The sequence below is a fragment of the Chelonia mydas genome, chromosome 10 (assembly GCF_015237465.2).
Source record: "Chelonia mydas isolate rCheMyd1 chromosome 10, rCheMyd1.pri.v2, whole genome shotgun sequence".
NCBI lineage: Eukaryota > Metazoa > Chordata > Testudines > Cheloniidae > Chelonia > Chelonia mydas.
The window spans coordinates 13,632,789-13,649,331 of NC_051250.2; the positions used below are offsets into that span (position 1 = coordinate 13,632,789).

General features: G+C 41.1%; 1 protein-coding gene across 2 annotated transcripts in view; it reads left to right on the forward strand.

Annotated features, from left to right (window-relative positions):
• PRKAR1B (protein kinase cAMP-dependent type I regulatory subunit beta) overlaps nt 1-16,543 on the forward strand; it is a 119,405-nt gene that overhangs the window by 83,373 nt on the left and 19,489 nt on the right. For both annotated transcript variants that reach the window (XM_037911446.2, XM_043524331.1), the window contains 2 exons: nt 3,069-3,129; nt 6,806-6,927. In XM_037911446.2, the coding sequence (XP_037767374.1) occupies nt 3,069-3,129; nt 6,806-6,927 (183 nt within the window). The remainder of the gene's footprint in view (nt 1-3,068; nt 3,130-6,805; nt 6,928-16,543) is intronic.

A 16,543-nucleotide genomic window follows, 5' to 3' on the forward strand; every position in this document is an offset into this window, starting at 1 on the left:
TGACAGCCTTTGCTCGCCCACCCCTAGAACCAGCCCTGCATCACAACTCCCACAGCTCAGCATACTCTCTCCAGCACTCAAGCAGAGTTATGTTTTTCCAAGCACCATGAAATGGCATCCAGCTTCAGCATTAATACCTCACTGAGATTAATAGAAGCAATTCCTGTATCTCAGAGCTATTGTTCCAGGATGGCTGCAGACTCAGGCACATTTAATTCATACTTTAAAGGTTTCTTTCCCAAACACATGAACTAGGCCCTCTCCACACTAGAAAAAAATTGAAACCATATTTAATAGGTGTGATGCAGGGGTGCTCCTGCCTGATAATACGGATCTCTTAAGCTGTGTGTAGACTGGGTGCAGGCTTTTTAATATGTGGCAGCTAGCCTTACTCCTTTTTCATTTCCACCAATTTTGTTCCTTTGTTCTAGGTCTAGGGAAATCAGGGGGGCTTTTTGTTGCTAGAATGTATTGTTCCTTTTCTTTTGAGGAACTGCCTCCCTGGTATAGTGGGAGTCAGGAAAACTGGACTCCAATCCTAGCTCTGCCACTGGCTCTGTGTAACCTTGGGCAAGTCCATTTTCCTCTCTTTTTTCTCTTCCCTTTTATCTGTTGTATCTGTTTAGACCATAGGATCTTTGGCCTGTATGGACTGTCTCTCACCATGTTTCTATACATGACCTAGTACAAATAGAATCTCAGTCTTGATTCTGGTCTCTAAATGCTATAATAATAATAAAAATAATAATTAATAATAAACTTCCATTTAGTTCTCCACACCTACAATATTCCAATCAGGCTAGTTTTGTCTGAGAATTTTATAGCACTGCATTGACATTGTTATAGTCTTACAGAATCAAGAGTTTACACACATGTTTCTTAAAGAAACTGATGGCCTCTTTGCCCTCAGTGCCAGCCGGGATGTCTAGAGTTCTTACCTTTCTGTCTCTTGTCTAGTTCTGTAAATACTCCAGGCTGTGGTCAGGCAGCCTTTCATGGCTTCTGATTACTGCTTCTTAAAATTCATCTGTGTCCGCAGTAATTTTAAAAGCATTTTCCACATCTGTCTCTACATGCCCTGGCCCATCGATCTAAACCACCAATCTGGTTTTCCACAGCTGTCAATTTTGCTGGTCTGGTTTCCACTCTGGATTGCAGGGAGGAGAGCAGGGAGTACACAAGGTCCAGTTTTCCATTCATTGTCTCACAGTGAGCTGTCAGGATTTGGCGAGGTTTGCAGAAACTCCTCCATTTGAAGTTTTATGCTTTTACTCTTGGCATTTCCAATGCTCCGGGGGCCTCTGAGGTAGAGAACATGGTTAGTCAGATGGAGAGGTCAGGTGAAGGTTACCAATGCTATCTCAGCATGGAGATCCTGGGAGACAAAGGATCATCAGGGGGCTATACAATTGTGAAGGATGGGAGATGGCTGCTGCTTCTGCTGTGGTGCAAAGGCACCTGGTAGAATGTGGCAGCCAGTGCTGGTCTGATGGTTCTACTCCAGTACAGAAGGAGCCTAGGAGAGGAGCAAAAATGACAATGACTGCTGCCCTGATGCACAGTGGACCCAGAAGGAGCATAATTAGCAGTTACTGCTGGTGCTGATGCTTCTGTCCCAGTGCAGAGCTGGTGTAGCAGTAGAGAGAAGGTGGCAGTAGCTGCTGGTGCTGTTATTCTGGGGCCAGATCCAAACCCTGTTGAAATCACTAGAAAGACTCTCCTTGATTTCAGTGAGTTTTGGATCAGACCTATGGGTGGGTATCGGAGGAGAGAAGTTTAGTTCTTAGTTGTATAACTGAACAGAGGTATCTGGCTCTGTTCTTTCCAGAGTTTTGTCCCAGTTTTATATTTTCACCCTTACTGGATGCTTTGACAGTGGAGATTATTATACTGCCCTTTTCTTCTCTCTTCCCAGCACCCATCAACACTCTCCCCTTATGGGAGGACAAGACAAGTGGCATTTTCTATAGCAAACACTAATATTTATTTATGGCTTATCCACCCACGGTGTGAGTAAATATGGCCTGGGTTTCCACATTCCTCAAAAGATGTCCTCCCTGCACTGGGCTCTGTCTTCACAGCTCTGGCTAGCAGGTGCACCTTCTACCAAGATCTTTCACACAGCTGGAAAATGGGCTTGAGTCTTATACAGCTCTGCATGGTGAATAATTGTAAAGCAAGCAAATTTTGAATGATGGCAAGAACAACCTTTTTCTATAGCTTGCTCTTTGTTACCAGGGATGGGACTTGTTCTTTTAGATCACCTATGACTATACAATACAGGGAGAAGGGGTGAGATTATTAATGTGTGGGTAAAACTGCTGGGAAAGTTATGTAGGGCAGGACACCTTTTCTTATGCAAAGAGTAATCTGGGTGCAGTGCATCTTGTATTTGAAAAGTCTAGGAACATAACTGAATCCTTTTCTGATGTTCTGAAAACTCTTTATGATGCCTGCTTATAACCAGATAAAATACTACATCATCATAACTTTTTTCAATAATAACAATCGTAATTTTGTTTATTTGTATTCCATATGCACCTAGAAGGCCTAACTAGGTTGTGGCATCATTATACAAGGTGCTGTAAAGATATATATATAAAAATAACTTAAAATAATACTTAATAATAAACCCTTGGTGAGCCCTGTTGAAGCCAAGGGTGTCTGAGCAGGCAGATCAGACTGAATTAGTAATGGTTTCCTCCCATTTTTTAATTGTAAGCTCGCTACATGTGGGCCTCATGCATAATAATATCTGAAAATTAATGGAGAAATGCAGCTGCTTTAAATTAATTGCTGAAAAGGGACCAAATTCATCCTTGGTGTCCAGTAACTCCACACAAGTCAGTGGAGTTATATGAGGGATGAATTTGATCCTTACTGACATTACTTATCAAGGATATGGCTTACCCAGACATTTTATGAAGAAAATCTTGCCGTTGGCTATTTATACTGGCTGTGTTTAAGTTTCAGAAGGAAAAAAAAATCAGAAAGAGCAGCTGGAGGAGCAAATCACAAAAATACTTTGTGTAATGTTCTGCCTTTTCTCTCTCTCTTTTTAATAACAGGGCAGCACACTGAGAAAGCGAAAGATGTATGAAGAATTCCTGAGCAAGGTCTCCATTTTAGGTCAGTTGCCCTTTGGACTTCAGTGTTCATTTTTCTGTCACACATGTTGTCTGAATACATTTTGGTCTTTGATGAGATGATGAAAGTGGCAAGTGGTTGAACAGAAGACCACACAGTATCATCTCCGGCCAAAGAAAAGCATGTAAAAAAATGCAAATGGTTCTTCTCGCTAGGACTCATTTTTCTCACCCTTACTGTGTACGAAATAGGAATTAGGCGGGTGAAGTCTTTCCTTGAAAATCTGAGTAGGCACTTTGCTAGTAACTTTCTAAGCAGTGAAAAGAAAAGGAGTACTTGTGGTACCTTAGAGACTAGTGCCACAAGTACTCCTTTTCTTTTTGCGGATACAGACTAACACGGCTGCTACTCTGAAACCTTTCTAAGCAGTGGTATCACAAGTGGGCAGTTGAAGAGGGATTTTTATAATATGAATGTGTTATAAAGTGCTGTTAAATCTTTCCAGCTGACAGGTGAGAAACTTTTTTTCCTTCAGGAATGATCTTGTAGCCTCTTATATGCATTTATGTGGGCTAAACAAACTGACACCACAGATCTAAGTGGGCTTAGATTGTTTTTGTCCTGTTCTTTTATAACCCAGGTCTTACATTCTTAAAACATCTGTTTAGCTTCTTGTCCATGGATTTTGTTTCCCTTTGATTAATGTGATAGCCACGAAATTTGGACATGTTCTTGATGGCCTTCAGTAGGAAAAACAACAAACCCCTAATGCCTGACCAATCAATCACCATTAGGAGAACAATTTCTAATAAGGAGGACAGTGTTAGATGATACAGGGAGATGCTGATTCTGTGGGAAATGCATCAAATTCCCGCTTGAAGTCTATCTTTGGCTATTTTTTAAAAATATATAGATTAATATACTATATAATTGAATAAAACTCTTCATAGTTTCTATTTAAACAATTTAAGTGTGCTTATTTATGATATTCTGCTACCATTTTAGCTGATACGAGCCTACAAAAAGATACTTAGTGAAAATGTACTTGAACTTCTCAGAAGATCTGGCGTGAGAAATTTGCAATTACGCTTGTATTCTTAGATTAATGTCAGGTAAATCACTCATTTATGTTCTCATCTTTTCCAGCAGAATGCAAAAGAGCCTTCTCCATTACTTAATTTAAGTCTTCATAAATTAGGAATGCAAATTATGCCAAATTGTATGAAGTGTTTAAGGGAAAAAAATCTCTGCACCTGCACTAATGAAGTACAATTACAGCAATGAGACATTTAAAAGTAATTTCAGAGATTGAAGTTATTCAGAAATGAACTCCCTTAAGCATGCAAGTTGACACTGTAATCTTATACTCAGTCCTCACTTCAGCAAAACACCCGTAGATTTCAGCTCATTCACTTTAAAATGCACCATTATTTGCTGTAGGAGTTTTTCCTCAGTAAGGACTGAATGAAGACTTCAAATCTGGGCTTTATTTTCAGAAAGCTATTATACAGCATATGTAGTGCTGTGGATGCATTGAGAATTTAGCTGAAATATCTAAGAATATTTTGTGTTTGAGTAGTAGATGACAGCTGGCAAACTCAATAGTCATTTGAGACATCTCAGCAATACAGTACTGATAAATCAACCCCATTTCCCACCTTAATCTAGTCAGAACTCAGTAATTTATTGATATAAACAGTTGATGTTTTGAATATAACTTTTCTGGGTTTGAATACTTTCTCTAACTAGTCAACTATGACATTTTAGAAGTAATGTTTTAAAAATTGCATTCAGACTTATTTAGATTATGATGCACAGGTTCAATGTATATTTCAAGATATGAGAACATTAATATTTTGAAAACTTTCCTCTGAGGCTGTTTAAATGTGAAATCAAGATTTGATATGCAAAATTTGAAGATTACAAATCTGCATATAATCTACTTTATCTGCATGTATAAATTTACCTCTGGAACTAAAAGAGCTTTAAACAGTTACTTAATGTAAATTCCTCTATAAAGTTTTTATTTGCAAGTACCATTAACTAATGTATTTGTAATGGTACAATCCCTTTAGACAAGAGAGAGACTTCGTGACTAGAGCTACAATTAGCTTTGAATTTTTCATAAAGCCAACTGAAGAAAAAGTTTAAAGGGACTCTTTCTTTTCATTGTTAATTACTGACTCCTTTTTTTTTAAATCAGAAAGCCAATTCTTCCAGTCTTTACAAAAGGGTTTTATGCATATTTTTAATTAAGCAGTACACTTTTTGAATATTGTATTTACAATATTTTTATGGGCTATGTTTGCAAAGTAAAAGTCATAAATGAGATAGGAAAGTAACTTAGTATGTAATCATGGAACAAAATAATTGAAACCGTTATTTTAAGTGCATATGAGGAAAAAAAAATCCAGAAAATGCTCAGAGTTATATGTACCAAATAACTCTGAACTTACTGCCACATAGTTTTGTTAGACCCAATACGTACTTCTGATTTCTGCCACAGGTTTATTTTCATATGCCTAATTTCAGCAACAAAACTTTTCTTTTGTCATGATGCTTCTTAACAGCTTTTTGAACAACAAGAGAAAGCAGGGTAGAGTTCAATAAAGAATTGGCTAAATTAAGCCCTAACATCAGCAGTTGTGACTCTTGACTTCAAGTAATTCAGTAATTCATACTAAAACCTCCGTTCACCCATCGTTAGTATGGATTAATGAAGTCCTGTTGCATGCACTTTAACGATTACTAGCAAATTCTGCTTTGAAGACATATAACATTTTTAGGCCACCCTTGGAAAATAAAAGATCCATTCCTGCATTCCTTAGGCACTTTAATTGGCCAAAATGGTTACTGAAATTAGGTTACAACCTTAAACATAACTGTGCTAAAACAGCCTGATCCTGAGGCCCCCTCATAGCAATGGGAGTTTTTCCATTGGCTTTAATGGGACACTGATCAGATGCTTGGAACCAAGTTCTCATCTCTCGTTGTCTCCTTTGTAGCACAAAGCATACACCTACACTGCAAGTGACAATGAGTCTCCGAGCCTAGGTCTACAGACTCAGGCTCACGGGGCTTGTACCACAGCGCTAAAAACAGCTATGCAGACATTTGGGCTCAGGCTGGAGCTCGGGCTTTGAAGCCTAGGGAGGGGATGGGGGCTTCAGAGCCCAAGCTAGCAAGTCTGTACCCTCAGAAAACAGGCTGTAAATAGCCAACTGAGAAGCCCCTCGGCAGGGAGGAGCTCTCACCCATGTAGCTAGTAGAACTTGCTCCTGAACTAACTTCCACTCTGATGTTGTGGGGTTCATCAGAGACAGTGAGGGAGTGGAGCTCTGCTCTGCCCTTTCGCAGCTGGGCTCATACACAGCTCGTATCGTAGGATAGCTCCGAGTCTGCTGAAATACACTGCGGGTCAGGGGCAGCACAGACCAGACCCTGGAATCAGGGAGATATAACTGTCTGTTGCTACCTAACTTTTAAAATTATTCACTTCATCTTGGGCATCAGAAATCACACAGATAGTAAATACTTCCATGTTTCCTGAACAGAGATTCAGGCAGAAGGCACCGATGAAATAAAAGTGAACTGACCACAATTTCATTATCTGCTAATATTTATTTTTAAATAGAACCAGGAGTATCAGGTTAGATGTGACTCCTGTGTCAAAGCTGGACACTTTCGCAATAAAGCTGTATCCTCTTTAATATTGTAGAATCATTGGACAAATGGGAGCGCCTTACAGTGGCGGATGCACTAGAACCTGTCCAGTTTGAAGATGGAGAAAAAATTGTTGTTCAGGGAGAGCCAGGGGATGACTTTTTCATCATCACAGAAGTAAGTGTGGCTTTCTGGCAGAATTTCCCCGTGTGTGGTTATGTTCAAGCTATTGTAATGAAAAAAGTTGGCCACATTTAATCTCAGTTCATCCATTGTAAATCTGGAATAACTCCACTGAAGTCAGTAGAGTTACTCCAGAATCAACTGAGCTCAGAATCTGTACCCTTGGCTTCTAGGGGGAAGTGTGGCAGAGGTGGAGCTGCTACGTAAGAATCTGAGAATACTGATCTGTAATGTTCTGAATACTGTATGTGGCATGGTCAGTAAGGTAGAGATACTGTATAGCTGTGCTGGGTTATTAGATTTCCTGTGTGAATGTATTGATCTAGCTGAAGAGGGGGATGCTGGCAAAACAAGCAAGAAGGCAACACAATGGCTCAAGATAATTGTGATGGGATGTTAATCTTTTCCAGGCTAATGTGGGGTGACTGAGGTGCCGAAGGGGATAATTAACCTGATAGGCCACACCTGAGGGAGGGATTAGGCTGACAGGCAATCTCTGAGGATAGAGCCCAGCTGAGCAGGAGCAGGCAGGGCTGGTATAAGGCCGGGAAAAGAGGACAGAAGGGGCTGTACTGTGGGTTTAGAGAGGGAAAGGAGGAAACCCCGGGGGAGAGTAGAAGCCCTGAGATCCAGGCCCTGAAGAGGTGGGAGGAGCAGAAACCTGATAGAGGTGGAGTAGGAAAAGGCTTGGGGTAACCACAGCAATGTTTGGGACAGAGTCAGGCTTGGGGTAACTGACTCAGGGGTCCTGGAGCTGGAACCTGGAGTACAGGGAGGGCACAGGTTTCCCTACCAGACACTGGGGAAGTAGTATAGCCTTGGATTGAAGGGCTTCTGGGAGTTTGAGACCTGAGAAAGAGAAAACTATCGTGACCTGGCCAGAGAGCCAAGCTATGAAGAGGGAGCAGCTGAGTCACAAAGAGAAAGCACAGCAACTCCTGGTGCTCAAGAGGGGCTGCAGCACGAACAAGAGACAGATCAGGGCAACAGACCGGGTGGAGTTACGCCCCAGACACAGCCACCCCAGCAATGAGTGAACCCTGTGACAATAAGCGTCCTCCTAACAAATGCTTGGGGGGCAATTCCAAGACACTGGCTATTAGTGGTGAAGATGGCTTCCAGGCTCCAGCCCAAGGTTCTTCAGCTGTTTTGCCATAGTGATCAAAAGGACACTGAACAGTGAAAAGGACTCTCTCTGGAGAGAAAGGGAGTGGAAGTTGAGTGTCTGCTGTCCTGGGAGACATGGAATACAGACACTGGTCTTGTGGGAGTGGCTGAAGCAGTTGGGGCCTTCCCCAGCCCTGGGCTTATGCGTCAGGGAAAGATAGGCATGTGTATAGACTATCTGTTGTTTTAAAATCTATTTTCTCTGAAATGCTTTTGTTCTAAATAAACAGTACTTTTGCTTTAAGAAGGTGCTCCAAGAAGGAACAGAACTGCAGATACTGAACCAACCTTGGGCCTGCTGAGGTTATCACAGTCAACACCAGAGAATTGCAGCCCAAAGTCTGGTCTGAGAGTGAGAGAATCGTGGGGTTCCCCTCTCACTTCCTCCCCACCCAAGAGAGGTGAAAGCTTGAGGGCTGGGGGGGGGGGGCACTCAAAGAGACCAGGAGGGGTCAGAGGTGCAGTTAGCCCAGCAACTGTGACAGGTGGTAGGGGTAATCCGTCCCTCTGCTTTGCTTAAACCAAATCTGGGTGGCTGAGTTGCTTTCTCACTTGCTCTCACACAGGCAGTCAGACCAGTCAGGCAGCTGAGACATCCTCTGGGAAGTCATCTGACACTTTCCTTCAGCTCCATCATCTCCCTTCTGCCTCACAAGCAAGCAGATGTTGATGGGTATTTTACACAAACACACACACACACACAAATATAATGTGTCTTGGAGCAAGAAGATAACGTAAAAAGGACTCAAAAATACAAAAACAGCTTTAGTGTGTGACCATATTCTTACAGTATTAGGAGCCCTCACTCCATATATCCACATCAAAGAGTTTTGGCTGCATAGTTTCTATTGCTAGCTCAGGGACTGTACATATACAAAGGTATAAACTCTACCCATTAAACCCCACTCTAGAATCATGAGGGGCCTGCAAAGAAGCATCTCAGAATTTTGTGCGGGCAGCCAGAGCTCCCATGGCAGCCAGCATGTGGCCAACAATGCATATAATGGGTATAAAATGCCTTTTTTTCCTTTTTGTGCGGGTGCTGAAGCACTGAAGAAACTTTGGACCTGGCTTCCCCACTTTTGATGCCCACAAAATTTTGAGTGCAAGTCATTGCATCTGCAATATCAGGTAGTTAAAATGTCTAAATGACATTAATTGTGCCCACAAAAAACTGTGGGTGCAAAGTGGGAGGACAGATTTTAAAAATCCAGCCCATAATATATTTGTAGTTAGTAAAACAGCTTGTATGTAAGCAGCATTTAGAAAATATAGCTTCTTTGTCAAACAACACAGTGTACATTTCTACAAGTTTTCTAAAAATTTTGTGGCTCCATGGAGCAGCAAAAGGCTACAGTATTAAGTTTTCTTAGCCATCAAAACCAGTGTGGAAAATTGGCAGCCTGCTTAAGAGTTACCAAAGGCCTTTATTTTCCTCCTCTTAACGGAACAGCTGCGAAGACTTCAATGGGTAGCAAAGCACTAGCAATGCATACTCATGTACTATCTGTTCTTCTGTCCCTCCAGCCATTCATCCATTCACTCCTAGAATTTCATCTACATGTTTCTCACTTTGGAAGCTGCCAGTGTTTTTCTGCGTTAAAGAATCAAACCCCCTTACCAGTTATTTTATATAGAAGTTACACTTGTGCCTGCTTGTGCTGCTGTAGTTCTGGGTTTGTAGTTTGAACCTCATTTCACAGAGGTTTATGGCTCAGATATAAAACTTTTTTCAGGAGATGTGAGCAGAGCCATCAGGAACAAATTATTTTGCAAACTTTAGTTGAAAGTGGTTTGGCTCGTTTGCAGTCCAAAAAATATTAGCTCCTTTCATATTCTTTTTTTATTTATGGCCTTACATCCAGAAATACTCTACAAACATTACCGAGTTATTTGCATGCTATTCATTTCACGTGCAACTGAAATGCAGTCACTTTTGGGGTGTGATATGGCAGTTGTTTAACAGTACACAGTGACACTATGCAGAAGCAATTTTAGACTGGTTTTTTATTACATATTATAATAACGCAAAGTGAAAGTGAGTCAACAATGTGATGCAGTTACAAAAAAGGTTAATATCATTCTGGGGCATTTTAATAGGAGTATTGTATACAAGACAGTGGAGATGATTAACCCACTCTACTCGGCGGCGATAGGGCCTCAGCTGTGTCCAATTCTGGGCACCACATTTTAGGATCGATGTGGACAAGCTAGAGAGTCCATTGAAGACAAATGAAAAGGATAAAAGATTTAGAAAACTTGACCTATGGGGAAAGGTAAAAACAACTGGGCATGTTTAGTCTTGAGAAAAGAAGGCTGATGGGGGACCAGATAATCTTCAAATATGTTAAGGACTGTTTTAAAGAGGATGTGGATCGATTGTTCTTCATGTCCACTGAAGGTAGGACAAGAAGTGATGGGCCTAATCTGCAGCAAGTGAGATTTAGGTTAGATATTAGGAAAAACTTTCTAACTATAAGGGTTGTTAAGCTCTGGAATAGGCTTCCAAGGGAGATTATGAAATCCCCATCATTGGAGGTTTTTAAAAAAAGGTTGGATAAACACCTGTCATAGACGTCTAGGTTTACCTGGTCCTGCCTTGGCACAGGGACGGAACTTGATGATGTCTCGAGGTTCCTTCCAGCCCTACATTTCTATGATTATTATGTACAATAGGTGTTTACTTAGAAAAGGCAATGGCCCAGCTTCTGAAGCTTTGAAACAATCACAGGGACTTCTGGGATTGATGTCCCAAAGGGTGTCTCCAAGCTTATATAGTTTTGTAGCTCGACCGTGTAAGGTTCCCTAGGAGTGTCAGACCCTACCACAGATTTTAAATAGTTGGCATCATAGTTTTTGTTAACCTGCTATATAAACCACCCATGTTTTGTTAACCTTCATAGTTGCTTTCCTCTATAACATTACTTTGAGGTGCTAACATTCCAACCATGTTGGCTCTTCACAGGAACATTCCTGGTACAAGGGGTAGCACCCTGTGGCGGATTAAAGATTTTGCCGCCCGTAGGCCCTGACATAATTGCTCCCCCCGCCCCTGCTCACCTCCGCTCCACCTCCGCCTCGTCCCCTGAGCGCACCGCTGGGTCCTGCTTCTCCCCGCTCCCTGCCAGCACTTGTGCGCGAAACAGCTTCGTGAAGGAGGGGGAAGGGGGGGAATGCGGCGCGATCAGGAGAGGAGGCGGGGCCGGGGCGGGGATTTGGGGAAGGGGTGCAGTTGGGGCAGGGCCGGGGGAAGCAGCCTCTGGCTGCTATTATAAATTTGCCACCCCCTGCAAATTTGCCACCCTAGGCCTAGGCCTTGTCGGCCTAGGCGTTATACGCCGCTGGTAGCATCTGACATGATTTGTCCAAAGAAATGTAAACATTAAGGAGCGCTCAGATGGTAACTTGAATTTTTGATTAGGCAAGTTAGTATGTGATGCCTCTTACACTTGACTTTCAAACTGTTTTCTGATGCTTTTGGTTTGGCAATCATCTGTGTTGATTTTTGTGGCCAGTTGTAATTATATGTTTATTTAGCTGTGAGTTTGCAGCCCTGTTTTGATTCCAGGAAATAATAATGTTGTTCTGTAAACTATTGTATAGTGTCTGCCTGATACAATACCAACTGTTCCATATGAAGATGAAGATATTATTGAGTTGGTTGGATTTTCATTTGTTGTAATAACCAATTTGCAGCACCTAGATATGGTATCTATGACAAATAAATGAATAAAACCAATAGATTATTTTGTGACACTATAGATAGTATTTGTTAGAAAACAATTCAAATGTCTTGTGGTTCAGTGCAGCTATAACTTTGTATTTCAAATATACAAATACCCATACATGCAGTTATTGAAAATACATGCTTTTGTGCTTTTTTATTTAACCTAATATCTATGGCAACTTTCCTCCAAGGATCTCCACACACTTTAAAAGATTGATTAAACCTCACAACAACACTACGAAGTAGATAACCGTTATTCCTATGTTACAGATGGGTGACCTGAGTCACAGAGAGGTTAAGGACCGTGTCCATTAATTGAGAGTGCCTCCATTTTTTCCTGAAATGCTGAGTATCCACCGCTCCCACTGACTTCAGCTGGAGATATCGGTCCTCAGCACCTCTGCAAATGTCTCAGACTGGATGCCAAAAAAAGGGTAGTAATTAAATTAGTGCCCACTTGTGAAAAACTGGGGCTAAATGCTTTGGGTCAAAGTGAGTCAGTGGCTAAGGAAGGACCAGAACTCAGGATTCCTTTCTCCCACTCTACTTACATGGTCCCACCCTGTCGACATACAGCACTTCAGTTTTCTAACTCCTTCTGGCCTTTTCTCTGTTCCTGAAGGGGCAAGGTATGTGGCGCCCTCCAAAACCAGTGCATGTGTGCAAATTTGCTAATAATTAACTGTCTGGCCTTCCTCCTACAATCAAAACTTTCACACTCCAGGATGATCAGAAAAGCAACCACAAAGTAAACGATGAATAATTTTCTGCTGGCAGCGTACGGTGGTGGAGTCCATCTTTCTCTTAACAGGCACATTGAGTATTTTTGCCACCTGGAATAATCTCCACTGCCTTGCATTTGTTCACTTATCCTGCTAGTACTTTAGCGCTCTTGCCACACAATCCTTTGGCTTATTTTATTACTTACATTGTCAGTGCTCAAGCTGCAGTTCAGGAAAGTATCCCTTTATTATGCATTACAGTATTTAGCATTCCTAAGCACATGTTCAAGTCCCATTTGAAATCAAAATCAAGCACTTTTAAGTGCTTTCATGAACAGGGATGGCTTATGCAGGCATTTAAGTGCTTTCCAGAATGATTCATTAAAAAGATTTATTAAAAAAATACATATCTACACTGGCACACTATGTCATTACACCAGATAAAGATGAGCATAGGGTGGCGATTTCTACCCTTAGTTATACCTGTGCAACTCTGCTGACTCCAGCGGGATTGCACTGATGGGAAAGAGGGCAGAATGTTGCTCCAGAAGTGAGAGAGACTTTATTTTTACTTTCTGCACTAATAATTTTTAGCTTCCTTTGAGATCTATGGAAGAAGAGGGCCACAAAAGTGCTAAGCATCGTCATCCATACTTTACAGAAGAGGAAACAATAATTTATATTCTGGTACGCCCCAGAGGCTTCAACTAGTCGAGACTCTGTTGTGTTAGGCCCTGTCCCAAGGAGGGGTTCACATGACTTCGGTGTGTCTACACAAACATTTAGTTCGTGGCCAGCTGCACTAGTGTGCTGCACAACGAGTCTCTGTGTGGACGCTGCTGACATGCTCTAACAGTTCCTTCGTGCACTTTGATCTATCCTGCCTTGAAATAGGAGTAGATCAAACATATATTAAGGAACTGTTAGTGCACTTCAGCGGGCTCCACCCAGACACTCTTGTGCGGCAGGCTAGTGCAGGATAGGTTCACATCCCAGCTTGCTGCGAACTAAATGTTCGTGTAGACAAGCCCTTACTTGCAAAAAGTCAATATCAAAACCATGATAAAAACCCTGGCCCACATCTAATACATCTATCCTCATTGTCTGCCCGATGAGTAGTGTAGCCCCTCTCTGTCCCCATTCCATTATATGCAAAACTGAGGTAATGACACTATTAACAAAAAAACCATACTCATTTAAGACATCCATAGTCACATGCACTGGAGGTAGGAAAGTATCATTAGCCCCATTTTGCAGATGGGGAAACAGACACAGAGCATGTATGTATGCTTGTGTCTGTCTGTCTGTCTATCTCTCTTTCTCTCTCTAGTGGTAAATATATCCTCAGGATTCCAGGACAATTAAGGTTTTCTTCCACCCTAAATTTTCATAAACACCCATATGATGTCTTCCTGCATTAGCATGGGCTCCTCATTTTTCATGTAACTCTACAATCAGCAGCAGACACCATCAAGACTTGTCTCAATTTAAATATCTAATGGCTAAGAAAATTGTTTTTCAGATGTAAATTTTTTTACCTTCTGTACCATACTTCATAATTTAAAGTAGTGACTTTATCCTTTAATAGCAATGAAATAACTATTGGCCCCAGATTTATTTACTACTAAGTTGAAACTGTAAAAAAAAATCAAAACGGCAGGCTCTGTATTTTCAGACATTTACAGATCTTGTTTTCCACTACGCTTTTCACACAACAAACTCAGGCTTTCTCAGCCTAGACAGATGTGGAATGTATCTGTTGGATTCCAAGGTCATGGAATTATCCCATATGAGATTCCTGGCACAGAGGTGCAAAACTTTAAGCACCATGTAGCAATTGTTACCATAAAAGAATTATATTTTGGCAAGTGTAACTCATAACAGATGTACAGTTTCTAACAAATAAATTTGCACTTGTATCATAAACTACCCAACACTAGGAAGGCTTTATTCATTTGACTTCATATAAAGCAAGTATTTTTAACTACCATTTTAAAGGAGGAGCCTGCTAAATTAAAACTCCAGTAAAAAAATATAAATCTAAATAAAATATCATTCAAATGGGGCCTGATTCAGCTCCCACTGAGTTCAATTAGTGCTTTGCCATTGACTTCAGTGGGAGCGGGATCAGGGCCATGGTACCAAGGGAGAGGACTGTTATAGTTGTCTGCTATTCAGGCCACTGGAAAAGTTAACAGACAACAGTAGTGAGAGAGGAAGTAGTTTTCATATGCTGTTCTGTACATTCAACCCAAAACTTGGCTCAGTGGTGCAGTACCTAAAAGAAAGTTTTTCTGATTCAGCTGCCAGAAAATACTAGGGTCCACAGCTGCGAAGTACTATGCTGTGTCTTTCAGCTCCCACCATTCCCTATATCAGATCCTTTGGATCCACTTATCGTTACTAAGCACCACATATGGCATAGAGTTATGTCATGGAACTGCCCTGAATATGCTCAGAATGTCCTCTGAGTTCAGTTGCATATTGAGAGCTTATCATGTCTGGTTGGTAACTGAGCTGCTGCCATATGCCTGTGGCAGTCCTTAAAGCTTGGAAAGGCTTAAGGAACATATACCTACCCACAGAAAAAGATGCATCAGGAGAAGATAGTGAAAGGTTTAGGGTCATGCCAAATTATGTAGGACAACTTACTGGAGCTCTCTGCATGGGCTCTCTTCTATCTCCCAACCCTGCTGAGTACTCTTAGGCACAAGAAATAAAACTGTGTGCATTATGCAGCTTGACATATGATAAAGTTCAAGGAAAACTGGATAATATGATATTAGATGTAATAATGAGCAGTTTCGTATTGGATGGTAGTTTTAAAATCCAATATAAGTGTCATCCATTTAATAATAGTAGCTTTTGATAAGTAAAAGAGAGATGGTATGATACTGATCTCCTTTGTAAAGCCCTCTGAGATCTACTGATGAAAAGCTCTATATAAGAGCGAGGTATTATCATTATTATTAATTATTAATTATTATTATTCTCATCTTACGGCTAAGAAAAGCAGATGATGTCAGGTCTCCTGGGTTCGAGTCTCAGCTCTGCCAGTAATTCACAGTTTGGACAAATTTTAACATCCCCGCGTCTCTATCCCTATTTTATAGATCAGAGATCAATAAATCTGACAGCACTTTACAAAGGTGGGTGAAAGATGCTCTTTAAGTACCAAGTATTATTATTACTATGAAAACCAGGCAAATGAGAAATTGCATAATTGCAAGTGGGTCCTAAACAAGGAATGAACAGAAATGATTTGTCTACCGTGTAAAGGCTTTTGAAAATGAATGCATACAGCAGTACGCTTAAGTGGGAGAACTGATGTGACAGAACAGATATGTAGAACTGTGTTTGGACAATTGTCTTGGAGCACAACTATAATTATCATGGGGACCATTCCCATTGACTTGGACATTTCAATCAGGGCCACGGTTTGATGCTTCTGTCTGGGCAGGGGCATGCTGTGAACAATCATGACCGCTGAAAAGTGTTTGAGATTAGAAGTCTGTAGGGTGAAAGCGCTGTTTCTTAACACAGCTGTAACACTCTTTGTGCCTAGACTCTATATGGTTGCAAACCATGTTCAAACCATGGTTAGATTGAACAAGGTTTGCACCTTGGTTAAAAACACTCACATGGAGGGACCCTATATAGTAGGAGTTAAGGGGGACTCAGCCCCTTGCAGGATTAGGCCTTTTTGTGGTAAATGTAGGCTTGTGTATTATTACAAAACAGGCTTTTGAAGATTTATGGTGTAAAAGCTGTTTAACAAAAAAGAAAAAGAAAAATAATGGTCCAATTGTTTCCTGCTTTAAATTGTTACACTTTGACACTATAACCTGAAAGAGATCCCTTTGGCACATACCCGTACAACAAGCAGGAGAACTACAAAGTAAACCTCTTCCGTAGGGTTAATGAAGTCACTGCCTTAGGCACACTCCGCTATCACACATGATAATCTCTTTAAAATACAACGGTGATTAATTAT